The sequence below is a fragment of the Lissotriton vulgaris genome, chromosome 2_1 (genome assembly GCF_964263255.1).
Source record: "Lissotriton vulgaris chromosome 2_1, aLisVul1.2, whole genome shotgun sequence".
Lineage (NCBI taxonomy): Eukaryota > Metazoa > Chordata > Amphibia > Caudata > Salamandridae > Lissotriton > Lissotriton vulgaris.
Genome location: NC_141687.1, coordinates 239,049,150 through 239,067,868, shown reverse-complemented (window position 1 = coordinate 239,067,868; position 18,719 = coordinate 239,049,150). Strand labels below are relative to the sequence as shown.

Below are 18,719 nucleotides of genomic sequence, written 5' to 3'. Positions count from 1 at the left end.
CCGTCCGCTGCCAACTCGCCCAGAGCAGCTCGCCCCGCAATTTACTGCTGCACGAGAAGGGGTACAGAGCAATCGGGAAGGCCCTGCACAGAGACCCAAAATCCACAAGGGCGTTGACTCAGTCCAGCTCCTACTCAGACCAGTCGTGGACAGTTAGAGGCCAAGTTCTGTCCCTGCAATGTCACTTCAAGAAAGCCCCTGAACCACCATGGCTGCCCGGCCTCAGAGCTCACCCCAATAAGTATAGGGACATGTCCAGGGGGTCGGGACACTACGCCGTCTTCAGTGGTGTCTCCTTCCTTCTTCCTTCTTTCATTTTTCTATATCCTTCTTTTCCCTCTTTTTTTTCCTTCTTATCCCCTTGTCCAGTTTCCCTTTCCCCCAGGCAGCAGGACCCTCAGGCCAGCAGGCACTTCCATACAAAAGGGGGAAGGGGGGGCCCACTCCCCACCACCCCCTGCAGCAGCAGCAGCGGGGGGGGGTCTCACCAGATCAGCGGCGCTCTGGGGGGGGGGGAAGGCCACCGCCGCTGAACACGGCTCCTCACCTGCCTCCTTTGCTACGCTGCTGCCGCTAGCTCAGCCACTTCAGAGGCGCCGCCGAGCTTCAAGCTCCACAGCGGGCCCGCTCTCCACCGCGGCCCGCTCCTCGGGCCGCCGCCGCCATTTGCAGAACTTGTCCCCGGGAACCGCCTCCATAGGACTCCGTCGCCTCGGGAGCAGAGGCGTCGGCTACTAGATAGCTACCCGATGGGGGTATCAGGCAGTCTCCTACACTGTTTCGGCCGCTTTTAGGCAGTGGCATAACTTTTAAGCCGTGGGAAGGGGAGAGCTCGCCTAAGCCGCAGCCATTGCTTTCGGCTGCTAGCCACGCCCCCCTAGATTTGCTCCTTTTGAAGGTTTATTCGGTTCATCTGCACTGTGATAACACTCTGAAGAGCATAAATTAGAAGCTGTCAATATGTCCTTTTCTAAACTTATTTCATGTACTAAAGCAAAACGGACACTAAAATCTAATTATATAGTCATGCAGTAAACATTTGCAGGAGAGTTCAGAGGACAATCAAAATCATTATCTCATTAAGCAGAACATTTTCACTTACCAGGTTGTACTATTATGAAATACAAGCATATTGTTAATTTGGGAAAGGCACTAAAAGTAGCAGTGGAAACACCATCAATAATTTGAAGTGAAGAAGGAATTATTTTTCGGATTAGGAACACCAACTAGGGAAGTTTATGGTTCTGGTGGGGGCAGCATGCTAGGTACAGTTAGCATTAGGTCAGAACAGAGATGCATTTTCGATTTAGGGGAAGGAGATAAGACAAGGTATATTTGAAAGGAGTGACATGAAATGGGGAGCAGGACACAAGGGATCATATTATTGATTCAAACCATTGTCCTAGTTTTCAACATTTTACAAACTGAAGTCTGTGCCACATGTACACAGGGAGACAGTGCACCACAGCAAATGTTCTGTTCCCAGTACAGGCACGAATTCAGGCCTGCAATAGGAACGGAACATTAGTGAACGATAGAACAGCTGTTAGAAGCTGAGAATTTGCCTTCAAGGTGCAGCCATAGACTGAGTTTACATCTCAAATGGAGGTGGGTGACACATATCTACCTGCAGACCGGTGCAATGAGTGATAGCACCCACTTGCAGGGAATGCCTCAAGAGACCTGTGGATACCCTTTCCCTACATTCCACAAGTGTGCACCGACTGTGCGCCAGCTTGATGTGGCACACAAACAGTGTGCGTCCTGACAGGCTTTCTGCGTCAACACATGCAATTACAGCACAGGCGCATACGCAACAGACTCACTCATTTGCATGGAGCCACAGTCGATTTTGGGGATTGGTAGAGACTCAACCATGTATTGGACGAGAGCAGGCCACTAAGATTGTTTTTTTGTGGAGAAGATGATGCATTATCAGCAAGTTTTCTACTGACTAGGGACAGTCTTCTCCGTTTCAAATACAAAGAATCCAGAAAGTCAAGGCTTTCACAGTATCTGTTAACCTAAAGCAAAAGACAGATGTACCCCAAGCCTAACAATAAATCAAGAACAGGCATACTATCGAAGTTGTTCCGAGATCAAATAAAAGCACAGAATTGTGCTCACAGTAGTATTCAACTCCATCATAATTTACAGTTCTGGCATCGGTATCAGATATATATGCACCACGTTCCAAAAAGGCAATCGGACTGCAAGGTTGACAAATGGAGTAGGTTTTTAATCAGAGTCAAAGGCTAAATAGATTAGTACGGAGTTTACACCAATGTAAAATGTGTGTGTGAACCCCATCAGCTAATGTGCCAATTAATACCCAGAGAGAACTTGTCACATTTCGGATGAAACCCCTCCTGCTTTTGTTTGAAATGTTTAACCTCTTATGACCAGAAAGATTTTAGAGTATTCCTGCTGATGCAAGAGCTGGGACAGAACTAAGCGAAAGCAGTTACAGGACCATGGGGACAGAGTTAGTTCTTGTTTTAAGTAATCTATACATTTTAAAACTATAAATAAAATTATATTTTAGAAACTCATGTAAAGTGAACCTGAACTGTCCGTAGTCAAAACTAAACTAAACTACATGCACAGTCTTCATCAGAAATTATTACAATGATTGCCTTCTAGAGCGTCTATATGAAGAGCTATGTTCTGACTACTTCCTGGTCACAAGAGGCCATATTTTATTAAATGCAAGAAGGGACATGATCATTTTGCTTTCATCATAAATTAAATCAGTGCATGTTAAGGAGACATTATGGGTTTTCAAGTTGTAATTCTAAAGGACTAGTCAAGTAAATAGAAATAGTTGCTGCATGTGGAAAAAAAACTCCAGAGTGAAAACCCAAGGGGACATTCAAACAGAAAAAAAAATGTACAAGCACTTACATAGAGCAGGAGCTTCGGGTCTCCATGAATAAGCTTCACCATGGACAACAGCAAGTATTTGTAACTTCTTGTTTCCAGATCCGTTGGCTTTTCTCCTTTAAATTTAAGACTCGTCGTCATTTTCTCCTTAAAAGTAAGACTCTGAGGAAAAATCCCAGCACTCTGTCAGTACAAGGAATTATATAAATTAAACAATTATTAAGGGACAACAATACAATTTAAAACAGCTTTTCAAGTTTAACATTTGTCACTATTTTCAAAAGTAAATTTCTCATCAAAACTATAATCTGCAATTCACAGAAAAATGCAATTCATTCAATGTAATTAACTGAAAAACGGCATGCATTTCATTGCATAAAAAATCAGCACGTAATTTTGAGATGTCTAGTTTTTATAGAAGCTCTATTCATATTTGAGTTTTAAGCTTAAATATGTTATTTAGCAAGAAGCAGATTTATCTTTAAAACGTTAATTAAAATCTACCAGATATGTTCAATTGTTTACAAGAAACTAGAATGTCTTGCAGAAACATTACATATTATCGATGGCAAAACCTGGACAAAAAAAGTAAAGATATTCAGTAAGGTCAGATCACTCAGCCTGCATAACAGAGACACACTCACTCCAATATGCATATTATTTCATGTCAAGAATGGTTATTCAACACTGGAATAAAATATATTCTGCCTGTTTATAGAACTCTAAGTTTTAGGCAAATATATTTATTGCTTTCAAGCCCTTGTTAACAAAGGGTTTTCGAATCTATCAAAATAGACTCATGGTAACAGGATTACTTACCCGTAAACAATGTGGTGAGACGATGCCTTCATCTTTATAGGCATCGAAACAACGTCGTCGACTTTTAAACCCCAAATGCGAACTATTTATGTAAAACTTATAATTGCAATGGAGTGGTTTTTCTACATTTTATGTCTGCCTTACTGAAGTACAAGTACGCAGACTAATTTCCTTGCCTTGTTTACACTGTTTTTTTGTTGTTTTGTCTTGTATGTTGAGGGTCACGGCTGTGCCCGCTTGACATTCTCTCCAAGAAACACTTTATTCCTGCACTTATTGAAAAATAAATCCTGTCCGAACGGACAGAAGACATACTACTTATCAAGTATATGGTCATTTTTTCTCTGTATATCATTTTCATATAGGGACCACTGTTCTTTGTAATATGTAATGCCCAAGGTCCCTATACTATACCTTAAGGGTACTCTTGTTTTGTTGAAACGCTGCGGAATTTACAGCATCAAAGTCCTGAATTTATTCAAACCTAACCGACTCGCTTGAGTGCAACATCTGATGGTTTTCAAAACAGAATGAGAGGCAGTTAATAACACTTTCTTGACATGAGCTAGAGGCCAAGGACTTTGGTCATTCAGTGTTGCTTTAACTGAAACAGGTTTCTGTCTGAAGGCCAATGTCTACACTATGGCATGTGTTTTCAAAAACATACAGGTTCTCAATTCCCTGATAAAAACAATTGGGGGTGCCGGAAACTGGGAATTTTGGGAAGGTCCACATACCACTGGGATTAAATTTAAGAATCCCTAATGTGAGCTATCGCTCTTCTACACCTTCATTTTCTAAAATGCATTTTTGGTAGTCTGAGCTGACTTGACGATGTCCAGATCTGAGGTTTCGGAGTAGCTGGCCATATCTTGATCTGCAGTTTTAAAAAAATCAACACATCTCTGCACTAGTCTAGATACCAGTGCATAAAAAACAGTTTGTTACTGTCACATTTCAAAGTCTTTATTGATTGCACGCAAGTATAATGCTAATGAGCATGGTCTCAAAGAAAACACAATTGACCTTCCAGCTGCATCCATCCTGAATTTATTACAGATGTGACCGCTACTTCTGAAAGTGAAGAAATAATCTGAATTGTCTCCGGGGAGGGGACGTTACTGAGGGCTTGAAGTTCAGGTCAACATGAGTACCTCTAACCAAGCCAATACCCAACAGCTAAAATTCTGATCCCTCTCGTACACTAGTTGTCAGATGTTTCAGCGCACCTGAATCTAGAATAGGTTTATTAGGTAAACTCTACTTTAAAAAAACTTGTATTTATGCCCCGTTACACTAGGATACAATCTCATACTCTTCAAATTCAACAAAAATGAATAGCAGGTTCACAGTATAAAATGCAATACATTTTTTTTTATAATCTATTAAAAATCAGTAAAAACCAAAACAGAAGAAAGTGATGGTCATACTACTTGAATTACAATCAGTTACTGCTCATTACTTGTGGCGTTACTTTAGTCACTTGCTTCTTAAGCAAACCTGTACCAAAAGCACATCCCAAATGTTTTGAACAAAGGCTTGATATGACCGATACATTTAGTACTTAACGGTGCATCCTCTTAGGACTGAATGCGAACCCTTACAAACTACCTAAAACATTTTTGGGGAAAAAAGCACAAGTAGTCTATTGTCAAGTCATTTATGCTGCTCTTGGTGTGGGCTAAAAAACTGCTAGACTTATTTGCCCAAATGTTTTCAGCCACTTTATCAGACCAATTATTTCTTTTTTTTAGTACATTTTATTAGATGGGTACGAAACCGGTATTAGTTTCAATATCAAATGCTAATGCAGCACCAAGTCAAAGTTCCTTACAGTGAATTTTCCCTTACTATCCCTTTACCTGCCAGCTCCCATTCCAGATTCTTGCTGGATCTACATGAAATCAAGGAATCACATTAGCTGGGCTGCAATTGATTTTATTGCCAGAAAAGTCAAATGTCCCAGGCCACAGCAAGGCATATCACACTCCTCCATACCAGCCACAGTCTTTATTGACCCTGGGTCAGCTCTTACCCTAACAGTCAGCCCTCATTTGTCTATCATCCATGCTCATCTTCATTATCAATGAGCCAAAATGATTGGTGACCTTTTCAAATCAAACAGATTGAGGATCATGAGTCTTTGGGGACAACTGATTTCCCTGCAACTTTTGTTCTTCATGTAGTTCAGCATAGGAGATCACACCAAACTGGGCATTTATGTCCACTTATTTGACCTGTCTGGATCTCTCAGAATTTAACACCTTGGCTGCTAGGCGTTTTCCCCCTCCTGTGCTGAAAATTACCATTTTGCTTGTGTCATGACGAGCTCAGCTCGTCATCAGCACAGCTCAACTGTGCATCATGACGAGCTGAGCTCGTCATGAGCATCGAAAGGGTTAAGGGTCAATATAATTCCTTTCATTCCCTGGAGGGTAGTTACACATTTTAAAAACATGTAATGACCTTGTCAGGTTCTCCATCACCATACAAAGACCCACCCATTGTCTTAATTTGACAATATCAAAATGATGTATTCAGTCCCAGATCATAATGATTTCTGTAATCTTCAATCATAATTTGGGTCCTTCACACATCTGCTATTGTAGAGAAAACCACTGTGGGAACATAGATTACATTCCAAACAGATTTAGGTGATGGAAGTAACATGCCTAATAATGTTTAAATAGATTATGATAGTACAAGGATCACACTGAAAATCCACTTAAGGAATAATTAGAAGAAATTGGAAATTATCATCAGACCAACAACACTGGAATAACAGTTCTGAAGCTAACTCTGGTCACCAACTATGGTTGTCACTTAGAATAGAAGTCTCTCCTTAAACTTGCTACAGGCAAATTTCTATTTCTCTGTAAAGTCTGTTCCTTTAAGGAGGATAAGTTGGATACGAGTAAAAGCGGTCAGGCTTCTTCAATTATTAAAATATAAAATAAAATATTCTTGGTCATGTTTTTAGAATTCATTTCATACAGTAAGTGGACATAAGCTCATCAGCTTGACATTTATGATTATTTCTAGATTAGATTGCCTCTCAAAATAGAAGCCTTTACCCAGAGCTGAGGGCTTTGTAACTGTACGCAAGATTTCTTGCAGACATTCTATGTACATATCCTAATAAAATAAATATAAACATAAAAAATGGCTGTGTTTATTTGTAGCTCTTGTCAAGCCACTGTATTTTTTCTTAAAGGTGAACTTCCACCAGGGATAAAAACATGTATTTAGTTTGTGAAGGTAGAAAAAAAAAGATAAGGAATGAAATTGGTGACTTATGGATAACAGTCCTGCGTTTAATTTTCAATATACTCAATTATACTATTTCAGGTTTTAATATTTGGCCATTCACTTCAAATTAAGTAAAATGCTATTATTTTACTGAAAGATCTTTAGAACTCAATAGCTTGTTTTTTTTTTATCGTATTCTAATATAGAAGATGTGACTTACATGTTTTAATCATGTTTGTGCCAGTACACCAAAGATTAACACTTCTCTAGATTTTGTATTAAGACAAAGTGACCTTGTATAGTCATGAAGTAGTCAGACAGATCTAAGAACAGCCTAAGGAAGTTATCAATCAAGAACAAGACGTATCAATCAAAACTATGTGATAAATAGTACTCAGTGATTATGACATTCTGAAAATGAACTTATTTCGAGCAAATTGAAGCTAGTGTTTAAACTAGAGACACGTGCTGCGATTGTAAACTTGACTATCTTACACAAGAATAGACTAAATTTGCCATCTGCAAACTGAATTGTGCCCATGAGAGCTTCAGTTAGTCTACAAACACTTGGGATTTCTCATCCAATCTTGTAAGCTTAGGATCAAGAGATTTGCAATCAAGATCGATTAGGAGGAAAAGAAAGGAAAGGAGACGGGCAAAACTTGTGAGAACTGGAAGGTGAACTAGCAAGTCTACACAGGCTGAGTCACAATGTGGTGAAACCGAGGTTGTGCACAAAATCTGATTGTGTTGTTCTTTGCACATCTTAAAGATGTCAGCTGATCAACAGCCTACTCTTTCCACAATGCCACTTCCTCAGATTTCTATTTACAAACTGGAGTTATAAATTGGCTGATGAATCAATACACCCAATGTGTTATGCTGGATCAGACCGTCCGAAAAATCGATCTTGACCAAGTTTTCATCTGAATTCGCTATAGTCAGTTCAGTCTACACTTTGTGACAGGCCTGTGAAAGCTCTTTCTGGTCCAAAAACATTGGACTAAGATATGTTACTATTCTATTACTGCATCTTGTTTATCAACTCTAAGTCTATAAACACATTAGGAAAATCAAATTTTGGATTAGAATGGCATCTGGAGTGTTCGAATTTTCTGTCCGACCATCTTCCTTTTCTTTGTCCTCTGTTGCATGTGCACTCATTACCTTCAGACTGCCAACGGCACAGTCTATAGAGGTTATTATAGCACCCATTATTCAACTGGTTCTACTACAAAGACGCTCAAGAAAAATACAGGAATCATGCTAAAAAAGTAATTTTTTACTACATGTTTTAGGTCTACCTCTGGCATTGGCTGACCCATGGTTGAAGTTTACCTTTGTTTTCTAATGATCAAGTGTTGACACAGTGACCTTTCACGCTCCCTTGAACATACAATATATATTTTGGGGAAAATTTTCTGACAGACTATGACACAGGCAAGCAATGTAATTTTTGATGTGAAGAGTAAAGAGATTTTAAATCTAGTATAACAAACGCAACAAAAATCAACAGTGAAGAGCAGGAGTCTGTGGGGTTCAGTTAACAGCATCTAAAAGATAAAGTCAAAGAAGCAAGCTCCATGAATTCCATAGCCTGCAAAGTGAGTAGAAAGGAAACAATGGGGAGAAAACTAAAGACCCAACACAGAGTTCTAGCCTGAGACCAAAACACTGGTAACCAAAACCAAAAGAACATAGGATGACCGTTGAGCAAGGAAAAAAAAGCTCTAACTCTAAGCGATGCATAAAAAAAAAACAAGCAATGAAAATGCAATAGGTTGATTAAGTTCAAGCTATTGCTTTGCTAATGGTATTGTATAGCAAAGCAAATGGCTTTAACCTAATAAAAGGCAAGACCTATTGCATTTTTAATGCTTGTTTCTAAGGGGTGGGCAGTGGTCTGCTGAGCTGGTTTCTACTGTTAATTTCCATAACATTAAAGCAAGCATTGCCTGCAGCAAGATCGCGTCCCATGCATTATTCAATACTTTGGAAAACACTTATACCCTGTGTCCTTACAAAGTTCAAATATGGGTCACTTTTTTCTCTCAATAATTCCCATTTTTAATGGTGCATGGGGGCATTGTCTCTCCTGGCCCTGGCTTTACCCCATTGCACAACAGTTTCCCACCTCTGTAGTTAGCTCCTCTCAACTGTCCCGGAGCGGATCGGCTGCAGGGCCAGCCGGATCTGCACTGGGCAGTCCCTCATTCAAGTTTCATAGTTATACTGAGCCACCGGCCAATCAAAAACATTTAACAGGTTATGGCAGGGCAAGTCATTTCTGGGAAATCATGCCGCTGTAAAGTGGTGCTGACCCTGCCACTCCAGGCCCCTGCCCCTCCCCCTCCCCTTTCTTTCTATGCTCTTGTCCATGTGGCGCACGCGCCAAACTGGCGCGCACTGTGCCCGTGTTTTGTGAGAGAAAAGCTTTTTTTAATGCAAAGCAAATCTATGGCCGTTAACTGCCCCATTTGATTACATTTATTGGGCACTTTCAGCGCACAAAGGGAAACACAATGCACAAACACGGGGAGAGATTAAACAATTACAAGGACTGGTAAAGCCGAAGGGCCTGGATACGTCAACAGTAAAATCATGCCTATGTAAAGCAGCGCTGACCCTGCACTCCAGGCACCTCTCCCACCCCTTTCTTTCTATGTTCTTGTTCCTGTGGTGCACGCGCCAGACTGGCACGCACTGTGCCAGTGTTTTGTGAGAGAAAAGCTTGTTTGCAGAAGATTTCTAAAACACCTTTTTTTAAACAAAGCAGGTGTAGCACCAACGCCGAGCAGGCGCTTTACATTAAACAATGGTGGTTAACTGCCCCAATTGATTACATTTATTATACCGTCTGCCACCACACCCTGTGCACACGCCTCCATGACGCAGGGATCCAAGACAAAGCCCTGGACTGGATCCCCTCCTTCCTCACCTGTAGAACGAGTCTGCCTCCCCCCTTTCAGGTCCGAAGCCACCACAATCACCTGCGGCGTACCCCAAGAATCACCCTTAGCCCAACCCTTTTTAACATCTACATGGCACCGCTCGCCAACATTGTCTGAGCGCACCACCTCAACATAGTCTCATATGCCGACGACACCCAGCTGATCCTCTCCCTCACCAAGGAGCCAGCCACCGCCAAATTCAACCTACATGAGGGAATGAAGGCCGTCGCAGAGACTAGCAAGCTGTAACTGAACTCGGACACGACGGAGGTCCTCCTCCTTGGCTCCACGCCCTCCGCATGGGAAGAATCAGGGAGCTGCACTCACCAACCACATGCGCAACTTTGGAGTTATCCTGGACTCAACGCTCTCTATGACCCAGCAAGTCAACACGTTTCATCCTCCTGCTTCAACACCCTCCGCATGCTCCACAAGATCTACAGATCAGGAGAACAGTCACCTAAGTACTCGTCAGCAGCAGGCTGGACTACGGCAACGCCCTCTACGCAGGAACCACAGCCACACTCCAGAAGAGACTCCAATGCATACAAAACGCCTCCGCAAGCCTCATAGGCCTCCTTCGTCACAGCCACATCACCACCCACCTGAGAGATCTGCATTCACTCCCGGTCAACAAGAGGATCACCTTCAAGCTCCACACTCACAAAGCACTTCACAACGCCGGACCAGCATACTTTAACGGAAGACTGTTCTTCTACACCCCGAACCGCCAGCTTCGCTCACCGACCTCCCACTCGCCATCGTCCCACGCATCTGCCGAACGACCACCGGCGGAAGATCATTCTCCCACCTCGCCGCCAAGAAATGGAACACCCTCCCCATCTACCTGCATCAGACCCAGGACCTGTTGACCTTCCGGAGACGTCTCAAGACCTGGCTATTCAAACAGTAGCTGCTCCCCTCCCCTCCCCTCAGCGCCTTGAAACCCTCACGGGTGAATTGCGCACTCTACAAATGTTTGATTAATTGATAGTTCAGAAAAGAGGGCATGGTCGTGACAAGGTGGCAAGGGGGCTTTGGACGTCCTGCCTCACCTAGACATTCCCCAGCTTCCTTTCTCTGCCCCGAAGCAAAAATTTGCCATCTGAAGTCACCTCCCATGTCCTTGGGTAGTGTTAACATGAAGACTGCAATGTTAAGCATGCACATTAGAAGTTGAAACTTGAAACATGAAAGGGTTTTCAGCTCATCGTGTGAATGTGACTCTACCGGTGCCCGCGTGATGAGGTGATACGTCGTATTTATTTATTTAAGCATTTGTAAAGAGCAGCATCCACCCAGCAGGCATCTTAGCGCTATCGGATCGTCAGTTTACACAGAGGTTTCTTTAGAGAACTGCAGATGGAGGAGCTGTATTATACCTCATTATAGAACAGTGTCACACGGCGGCACCCAGTGAGCAGGAAGGCCTGCATGCATGACAGCACAAAACAATCTTATTTATGCAAAGCTCATATCTTTATATAAAAGGTGTGCCAGAAACGCTCTTTGGTTTTCATTTTACGGACTGTGGGGCACTACGGCTAGGGGACCTCTTTCCATAAAAAAAAATGCCTGAAGAGCCCTGTGAACTTATGTATAGTGTAAGAGTATTGTCGGAAGGCACTGTAAGATCAAGGTATCACTCCTTAACAAGTTGTCGCCATTGTGAAGAAAATGCAGTTTAAAAAGAAGCAAACGGAGACGTCTATCAACAGCCGAGGAACCCAAGTCAAAGAAGCCCTAGTGTAACTGTGATGAGATGGGGGTTTCTAGGGACAGGGAGTCCGGTAGAGTGGCCTCATACGTCCCATATGTGGTCCCACAACTTCGCCTAAAAGCAGTCAAATTCTGGCAGGTGCCATTTTGCATTTTTTGTAGAATCCACTACTCATCTGTATTGTGATCTTTTCATTCACATTTGTCTGCCCTGCACCTGTCCCTGAGCCCTTAAATGAAATGGTTTTATTTCCTTTCATTGCTTTTTATTATTATTAAGCGTGTTTTAACACGCTGATGCAGTGTCACCACTCTGATGTGTTTATTTTGTTTGCTTTGACTTGGTTTATTATATTTTACAAATTACCCCAGCTACCTTTTGGCTTCTAAGCGCTCCAGAATTCGAACACACGACTGACCGCTGCAGGATCCGTGGTATAAAGAAAGACTTGTTAGATTGCATTGCAGTTAATTGGTCCAAACCGCTCTTACCAGCGTCTCCCACCTGTGGCTTCTGAAAACCTTCGTGCACCATCATTTCTGACAGAGAGAATAAAACGTGAACTAAAGCGTATTCCAGAGTTTTAAATCTTATTAACAATAAAGTGAACGTGATTAAAAAAATAAAATAAATAACGCCTTCGCACAATATTTAAGTGTTACGGGGCAGTAGTGAGCATGTAACTTCTTTTTCAATAAGGAGTTTGTAAAATGATAGTTGAGCTATTCAATTCGCCAATATGGTTTACAACGCTGCCATAGCTCTCCTCGCCCGCCCCTGGATCACCTCTCCTTGTCTGCCCTCCGCAACTTCAAACACCAGCGAAGTAAGCGGTCGCCATTGTGAACAAGCAATCGCCATTGCGAAAAAGCTTTCTCCTCAATGGAAAAAAAAGTCCCTACAATGACTAATGAAGGAGAGAGTGTTGTGCTGCGAGTAAAAGATCAAATCCCAGGGGGTATGACTAAAAGGAAACAGGGTGGCAACAATCAGCAAGGGACATGCCTTCGGTGCAATCATTGCACTATATTTGGCATAATTTTGACGCAATACGACGCGCACAAATCAAAACTCAAGGCGAGGCTTTTGGAATCGTATTGATTCCAAAGAAGCCTCTGCATAGCAGAGCAGCGCATGCGCTGCTGTCGCCAGGACGAGACCTAAAAAATACAAGAGGGATGAAAGAGTTACCTCCTTTCAGTAATGGTCTTCCTGATGGATCACTAAGACACGAAGCTCGCATTCACAAAAACCAAATCTGGAGGTTACGCTTTCTTCCGCATTATGGCACTTTCAAGAAACACCTGAAGACATTTATGTTTTAAAGTTTTGGTTTAAATAATCTCCCAACAGCAGTTAGTTCAATCTCTAGCAAGCACCATGATGCCCCAGGGTGATTTGCTTGCTATACAAATACAAAAGACATCACATCAGAGCCTCTTCATCACTTCTAGAGTTCTGCAACAAGCTGAAGACCTAGCGGTTTGAATAAACAGGGAGAGAGCAGCCTACCCACTTCCACAGTGCATGGATACCCTCACGGGTTATTTGCATGCTATACAAATTATCAAAACATAGCTAGACCGCTACTGAATATTTACATTCTAGGTGGTGCTGTCTGACTTTAATTGTGCACCGGAACAACCTCACTGGAATTGCTATCTGTAGCTCATATTAGGTGCCACAGAAATGAGTGCTGTCACAGCTTCCCACACTCTCTCACATAGTGAGACTGCCAACTGAGACTATTTCAAAGCAAACTTCAGAAAACCATTCTCAGGAGGGGCGGTAGCAGGGCAATAAGTAATCTGCAGGAGAATGTTACCTAAGATTAAGAAAGTATTCTTCTAATGAAAAATCACTCATGCCATTCCTTTAAAAAAGTCAGTCAGAAATACTTTCTGAAAGAACAAGGGCTGAGGGTCGCCTTTAGCATCTTAAATCAGAAAACACTGAAGTACCATTCACAGAAATTGTGATAACGCTCTGTCTTCCACATCTAAACAGGAGTGCATTAGCAAAAGACTGCACTTAAGTTGATGTTGTTACCTAACCGATGAACGGAATAAGACAACGTTCCTAAAGAACCGTTATAACGGAGTTAATCTCACAGAATCCTTCCAGAGTGTATTTCCCTGCCATGTACCAGCACTGTTAAACGCAGAAACCAACATGGAAACAGCTTGTCTACCGACTCTAGATGGATGGAGCAAATGTTTTTTTTTGTGACAGAGTGGACAGGCCCAGGGAGGCTCACAGCTCAACAGTAAGAGATTGGAATGCCCCAGTTGCCTCACCCAGTCTAGCATGATCAGGATCACCCAAACACTGAGATGGACAAAAATACGCACTGAAAATTCCAAACCAAATATAGGAAACCCTTTACAGAGGGTAAGAGACAGATGTGGCTAGAAGCAGCTTTAGCTGTTTAACATAACTCTTGTGATGGGGAAAAATAACACAGTGTTGTGTTGATTTGAGCACTTCAACATTATGAATTGTATTTTTTGCATTTGTAAGGATAATATATAGTCTCTTTTTCACAATCACAATAAGGAATTACACTGTAACAAATACTGCCCCAGGAGTTCCTTGTGAAACCCACAGCAGGAATCTCAACAGAAACACATCTATCACAATAGAGAATACCAAAAATCCTGCAACAGTAGCCACCAAAGCAGCGACCATGGCAAGGCCAACAGCACTAACACAAGTAAGAGATAACAGCACAAATAGCTGGGGCTACAACAGCTGCCACAAAAATGAATACATGTACCACCACAGGGTACCCTCAGAAGCAACAACAGCTCAAGGTACAGCAGTAAAACAGCTTTGTTGACCCATATTTGAACTAAAAGCACAACCGTGACCACAGCTGTAATGACCACAGGAGTGACCCAAGTAGGCAGGGTAGGCAAAAGAGCAGTGAAGTTAGCTAAAACAATGGCATCACTGTACGAGTTACTTACCTTAGGTAACAATGTATCTGGTAGAGATGATTCTAGCCGCAGATTCCTTAACGTAGAATTATCCCCAGGCATGAGACTGGATCCGGAATTTTTTTTGCCACAGCATCCCTGCGCGCCGAGGAGACGGCACTGCGGGATTCCGCCCTCAGCGAGGATACATAAGTCCCACCCCAGCGCGCCTACGTCAGTTCTCTTCAGAGAACGTTTCCGCGCCAAAACGCAGAGTCATCACAAACAAAACTGTGAGAATACTGGAACATTGTGCGAAAAACCAGCTAAACACAAGGGAAATAAACAAATGGTGAGGAACAGCACCATCCAGAATAGAGCCAGGTACTGAGGCACCAAGATCTGGAATGAAAGAACAGGGCAGAGCTACTGGAAAGCAATCCTGCAAACAAATACAACATTCTCCACGGGGGCAGAAGCGTTTGAAAAGTACACAGCAGACCAAGAGGTCTGCAGCCACTGCCCAGAACAGAAAGGGACACCAAGGTCAGAACGGAGAGCAATGACCATTCAACCTCAGACAATACCAGCAGGGAGAAAGTCTCCTCGAAAGCCAAGGTCGAGACCAGCCAAGGTACCTCAATCCAAAGGACTGCCAAAGACAGAAGTGCAAGCCACAAAGGAAAGAAGAGCTCGAGCGAACCCCACTGGAGACCAGGGTGCAGAGGCGCAGAAGTGCCCATAAAAGCCAAGAATGGAGCAATAACAAGGCAATCATCCCCCCAAGGAGGGAGTAAGCAAGGGCACTCGAAAAAGGCAACCACCTGGAGGTAGGAGAGTGCAGAAGGCCAAGAGCCCTCGCATAACGGGGAGGAAGGGTGGTTCGTGAAGGAATCTGCGGCTAGATCGTCTCTACCAGATACATCGTTACCGAAGGTAACACGTACATCTGATAGAGACTACTAGCTGCACATTCCTTAACGTAGAATAGATACCCTAGCCATACCCAACGGGAAGAAGGGTCTGAGAGAGGACCTCCCCAGCTCAAGCAAACCCAAGACACCGACGGGGGACAAATCGCCGGGACAGGGAAATAACCCAGTCCTCCCCAACAGGGGATGAGCCACAGGTACAGGGGAAAAAGCCCAGTAGCCCCCCCCCCCCGTTAAAAAAACAGACTAGAACCTCAGTGTCACGGAGAACACCGCCCAACAGGGGATGTGTCACAACGACAAGCGGCTGCCCCGCCCTCACCAAGCAGGAGTAGGAAGGGCAATACGAAAAGAGTCCAGCAGCCAATGTACCAGGGACCTCCATTGGAAGCCCCAGGTACAGGCAATATGAGAGGAAACCAGCAGCCAATGTACCAGGGACCTCCACCAGAAGCCCCAGGTACAGGCAATAGGAAAGGAGGTCAGCAGCCAATGTACCAGGGACCTCCACCGGAAGCCCCAGGTACAGGCAATGTGAAAGGAGGCCAGCAGCCAATGCACCAGGGACCTCCACCGGAAGCCCCATGTACAGGCAATGTGAAAGGAGGCCAGCAGCCAATGCACCAGGAACCTCCACCGAAAGCCCCAGGTACACGCAACACAGGGGAGTACCAAAGAAGAGTAACCCAGAGACTCCAAGGAGAAGAGCAGAAACGAGGGCAAGCGCCCTCCACAGGGAAAACACCCAGTGAAGAGGGCTGCCAAACTCATCACAGCTGAACGTCGACAGGCCAGACAGAACAGTGCCTCAGTAAGAAGGCAGGTGGAAGAGAAAAACATAGTCCCCATAAGGCTCCCAAAATACCAGAAGCAGGGGTGCCAGGCCTCAATCCAAGGCCCCTGGCCGTGGACCAGAAGAACCGGCGGGCGTAGCTGGACTTAACGTCCAGACCACAACGCCCAGGCGGGCACAGCTGGGTGCCAACAAGAAACCAGACGGAAAACAAGAGGAGAAACAAGTAGGACAAATCATGTCATCAACACAGGAAAATAACCCTTCTGGACACCAGACCGAGGACTAGGCCATACGGCAGACAAAGGGCAAGAACACCGCAGCACAACGCTGCAGCTACCCAAGAAAATGCACCAGGGGCACACAGCAACACCAGGAAGGGCAAATAACCCACAAGGGGGAGTCTACACCTTCTCAGTGTAAGACAGGGCTATCCAATAGCTACAAATACCCCACGTAGGGCAGGACATGGCCCAAGAAGTATGGGAACACTCTTAAGAAAAGCCCCTATCAGAGACAAATTAGAAAACCTGCGGCAAAAACCACAGAAGGCTTACTAAGCAGCCAAAAAAAAGAACACTTTGCCAACAAGCATTTGCAATGCAATAGGTCTTGCATTAGGAAAGTTTGAGCTATTGGTATTGTAAATTACAAATGTTGTATTTATGTGTTGGTTTTGAAAATAGCTCAATTAATAGCTTTGTAATTTACAATGACAAAGGAATGCCAAGAAATCGTTAACGGCTCTTTCAGTGTTGGAGGAGTGAGAGGATGGATAATACTGCTGCCGGCAGCTAATGCTTCAGCAAAACTTAAAAAATAAAGAGGGAACACAGCATGGGTGCCAAGGAATAGTTGTTTATTTCTCGGAGGAATATTACTTCTGTATAATGTCAATGAGAAACGAATGCATTATAAGGGGCTATTCCCAATGCAAGTGATACACAGATATGGAGAGCAGGACTGGTTTTGCGGCATGAAATGCAAAATACGGACTTTAAATAGAAGATCTGTATTAACTTTAAAAACCACGTCAAGTGAAGCTAGAAATGTTCTCCCTTTTCTTGACATACTTAATATAAAAACAGTACTAAAAAAAATGTAAAAATACATGTGAAAAGCCAGCGTATGCTTGATGACCACTTAACCTAACAACACATTACCATACGGAAGGCAGTACATTAAATTGATCCATTTTTTTCTGTTGCATATTTTATATAGCGCGAACTCGACACGAAAGGGATTGGAGCACTTTACATGAGCACCGTATTTACATTACACACTCAGGCACGGGTAGATTACTTGATTTGTCCAGAATCACAGGATGTGGACGCAACCTTGAGACTCTAACCGTGGTTTCCAGCACCAGCGTTGGGCTTTTATGCAGACGCTGGTGCTGGAAAACAGGGTTCAAGCCATTAGCGGTCTACGGGCTGCACTGTTCCAAGGTGGGTGCATGATGTATTTTGATGAATGCACATCACATTCTACAATGGAAACTGACTAAAATTGTATTTTAGCATGACAGAAACGACAAGTGCAAATAATGGAAACTGGGAATTAAGTGCTAACTGAGCACACCGAAAGCCGCCAATACAGGGCTGAATAAAAAATGTGGGCATAATAAAACAAGTACACTAAGGGACCTGTGTCTCAAAAACAAAAATGGCGCTGTGAGAAGCAGCCCGTAGGCCTGGCACGGAGGAGCGCAATGGCGGACCAGGCCCCCCTGGAGTGGGTGCACCACAGACACTAGGGCTGAAGAGCTGCGTCAGCGGTAAACTGGCTGATAAATCAAGCGACTGCTACTGTTCTGTACCACAGCTAGCCTTGTGACTGCCCACATAAAGGGTTGGCAGCCGTGAGGGCCGCGCTCGGCACCTCATCCACCCCCCCCCCCCGCCCGCCCCGAGCCTGTCAGCTGGGCGCCTCCTTTAATGGGGCTGGGCGGGTGTTCTTACCGCACTGCACACAATGTCACGCCCTACTGTTCTACGCGCAGTACACAGCGTGCATGGAGAGGTTCTTTGAAGACAAAGCTACTGGCGCGACAAGCAAAGAAACTAGCGAAAGTGAAAGTAATCGCGGCTGGTGACGCGAGTAGTGCGCACGTGCAACGGGAAAAATTGCTGTGCACGTCACGCGCGTGTGCGCCTTCTAGCAAGCTGGTCGCCTGCAAGCTTGGTAGCACTTTTGAAACCCGCTTTCTAAATGTCTCGCTGACAGTGCATGCGCGCTGGTTCAGCGGGACCTAAAAAGGGGCTGAACCAGCAGTCAACTGAAGGGGTAGGCTAACCCAGGACCCAGAGGACACAGTATCTCTCACAGAAAATGTAACGTTCACCCAAACACCAGAGTCCAGGAGCAGTGGGATAACACCTGACACTAAGACCCGGAGGATCAACAAAACCGGAGGAGTAGGAAGGAGCCCCGCAAGAAGACACTGAATTGCGG

General features: G+C 43.9%; 1 protein-coding gene across 6 annotated transcripts in view; it reads right to left on the bottom strand.

Moving 5' to 3' along the window:
• The window catches only part of NF1 (neurofibromin 1), a 2,008,692-nt gene that overhangs the window by 1,375,768 nt on the left and 614,205 nt on the right, over window positions 1–18,719 (bottom strand). For 5 of the 6 annotated variants that reach the window (XM_086954826.1, XM_086954830.1, XM_086954828.1 and 2 more), the window contains exon 13: window positions 2,905–3,066. In XM_086954826.1, the coding sequence (XP_086810952.1) occupies window positions 2,905–3,066 (162 nt within the window). The remainder of the gene's footprint in view (window positions 1–2,904; window positions 3,067–18,719) is intronic. The other variant, XM_086954827.1, reaches the window with a different exon arrangement.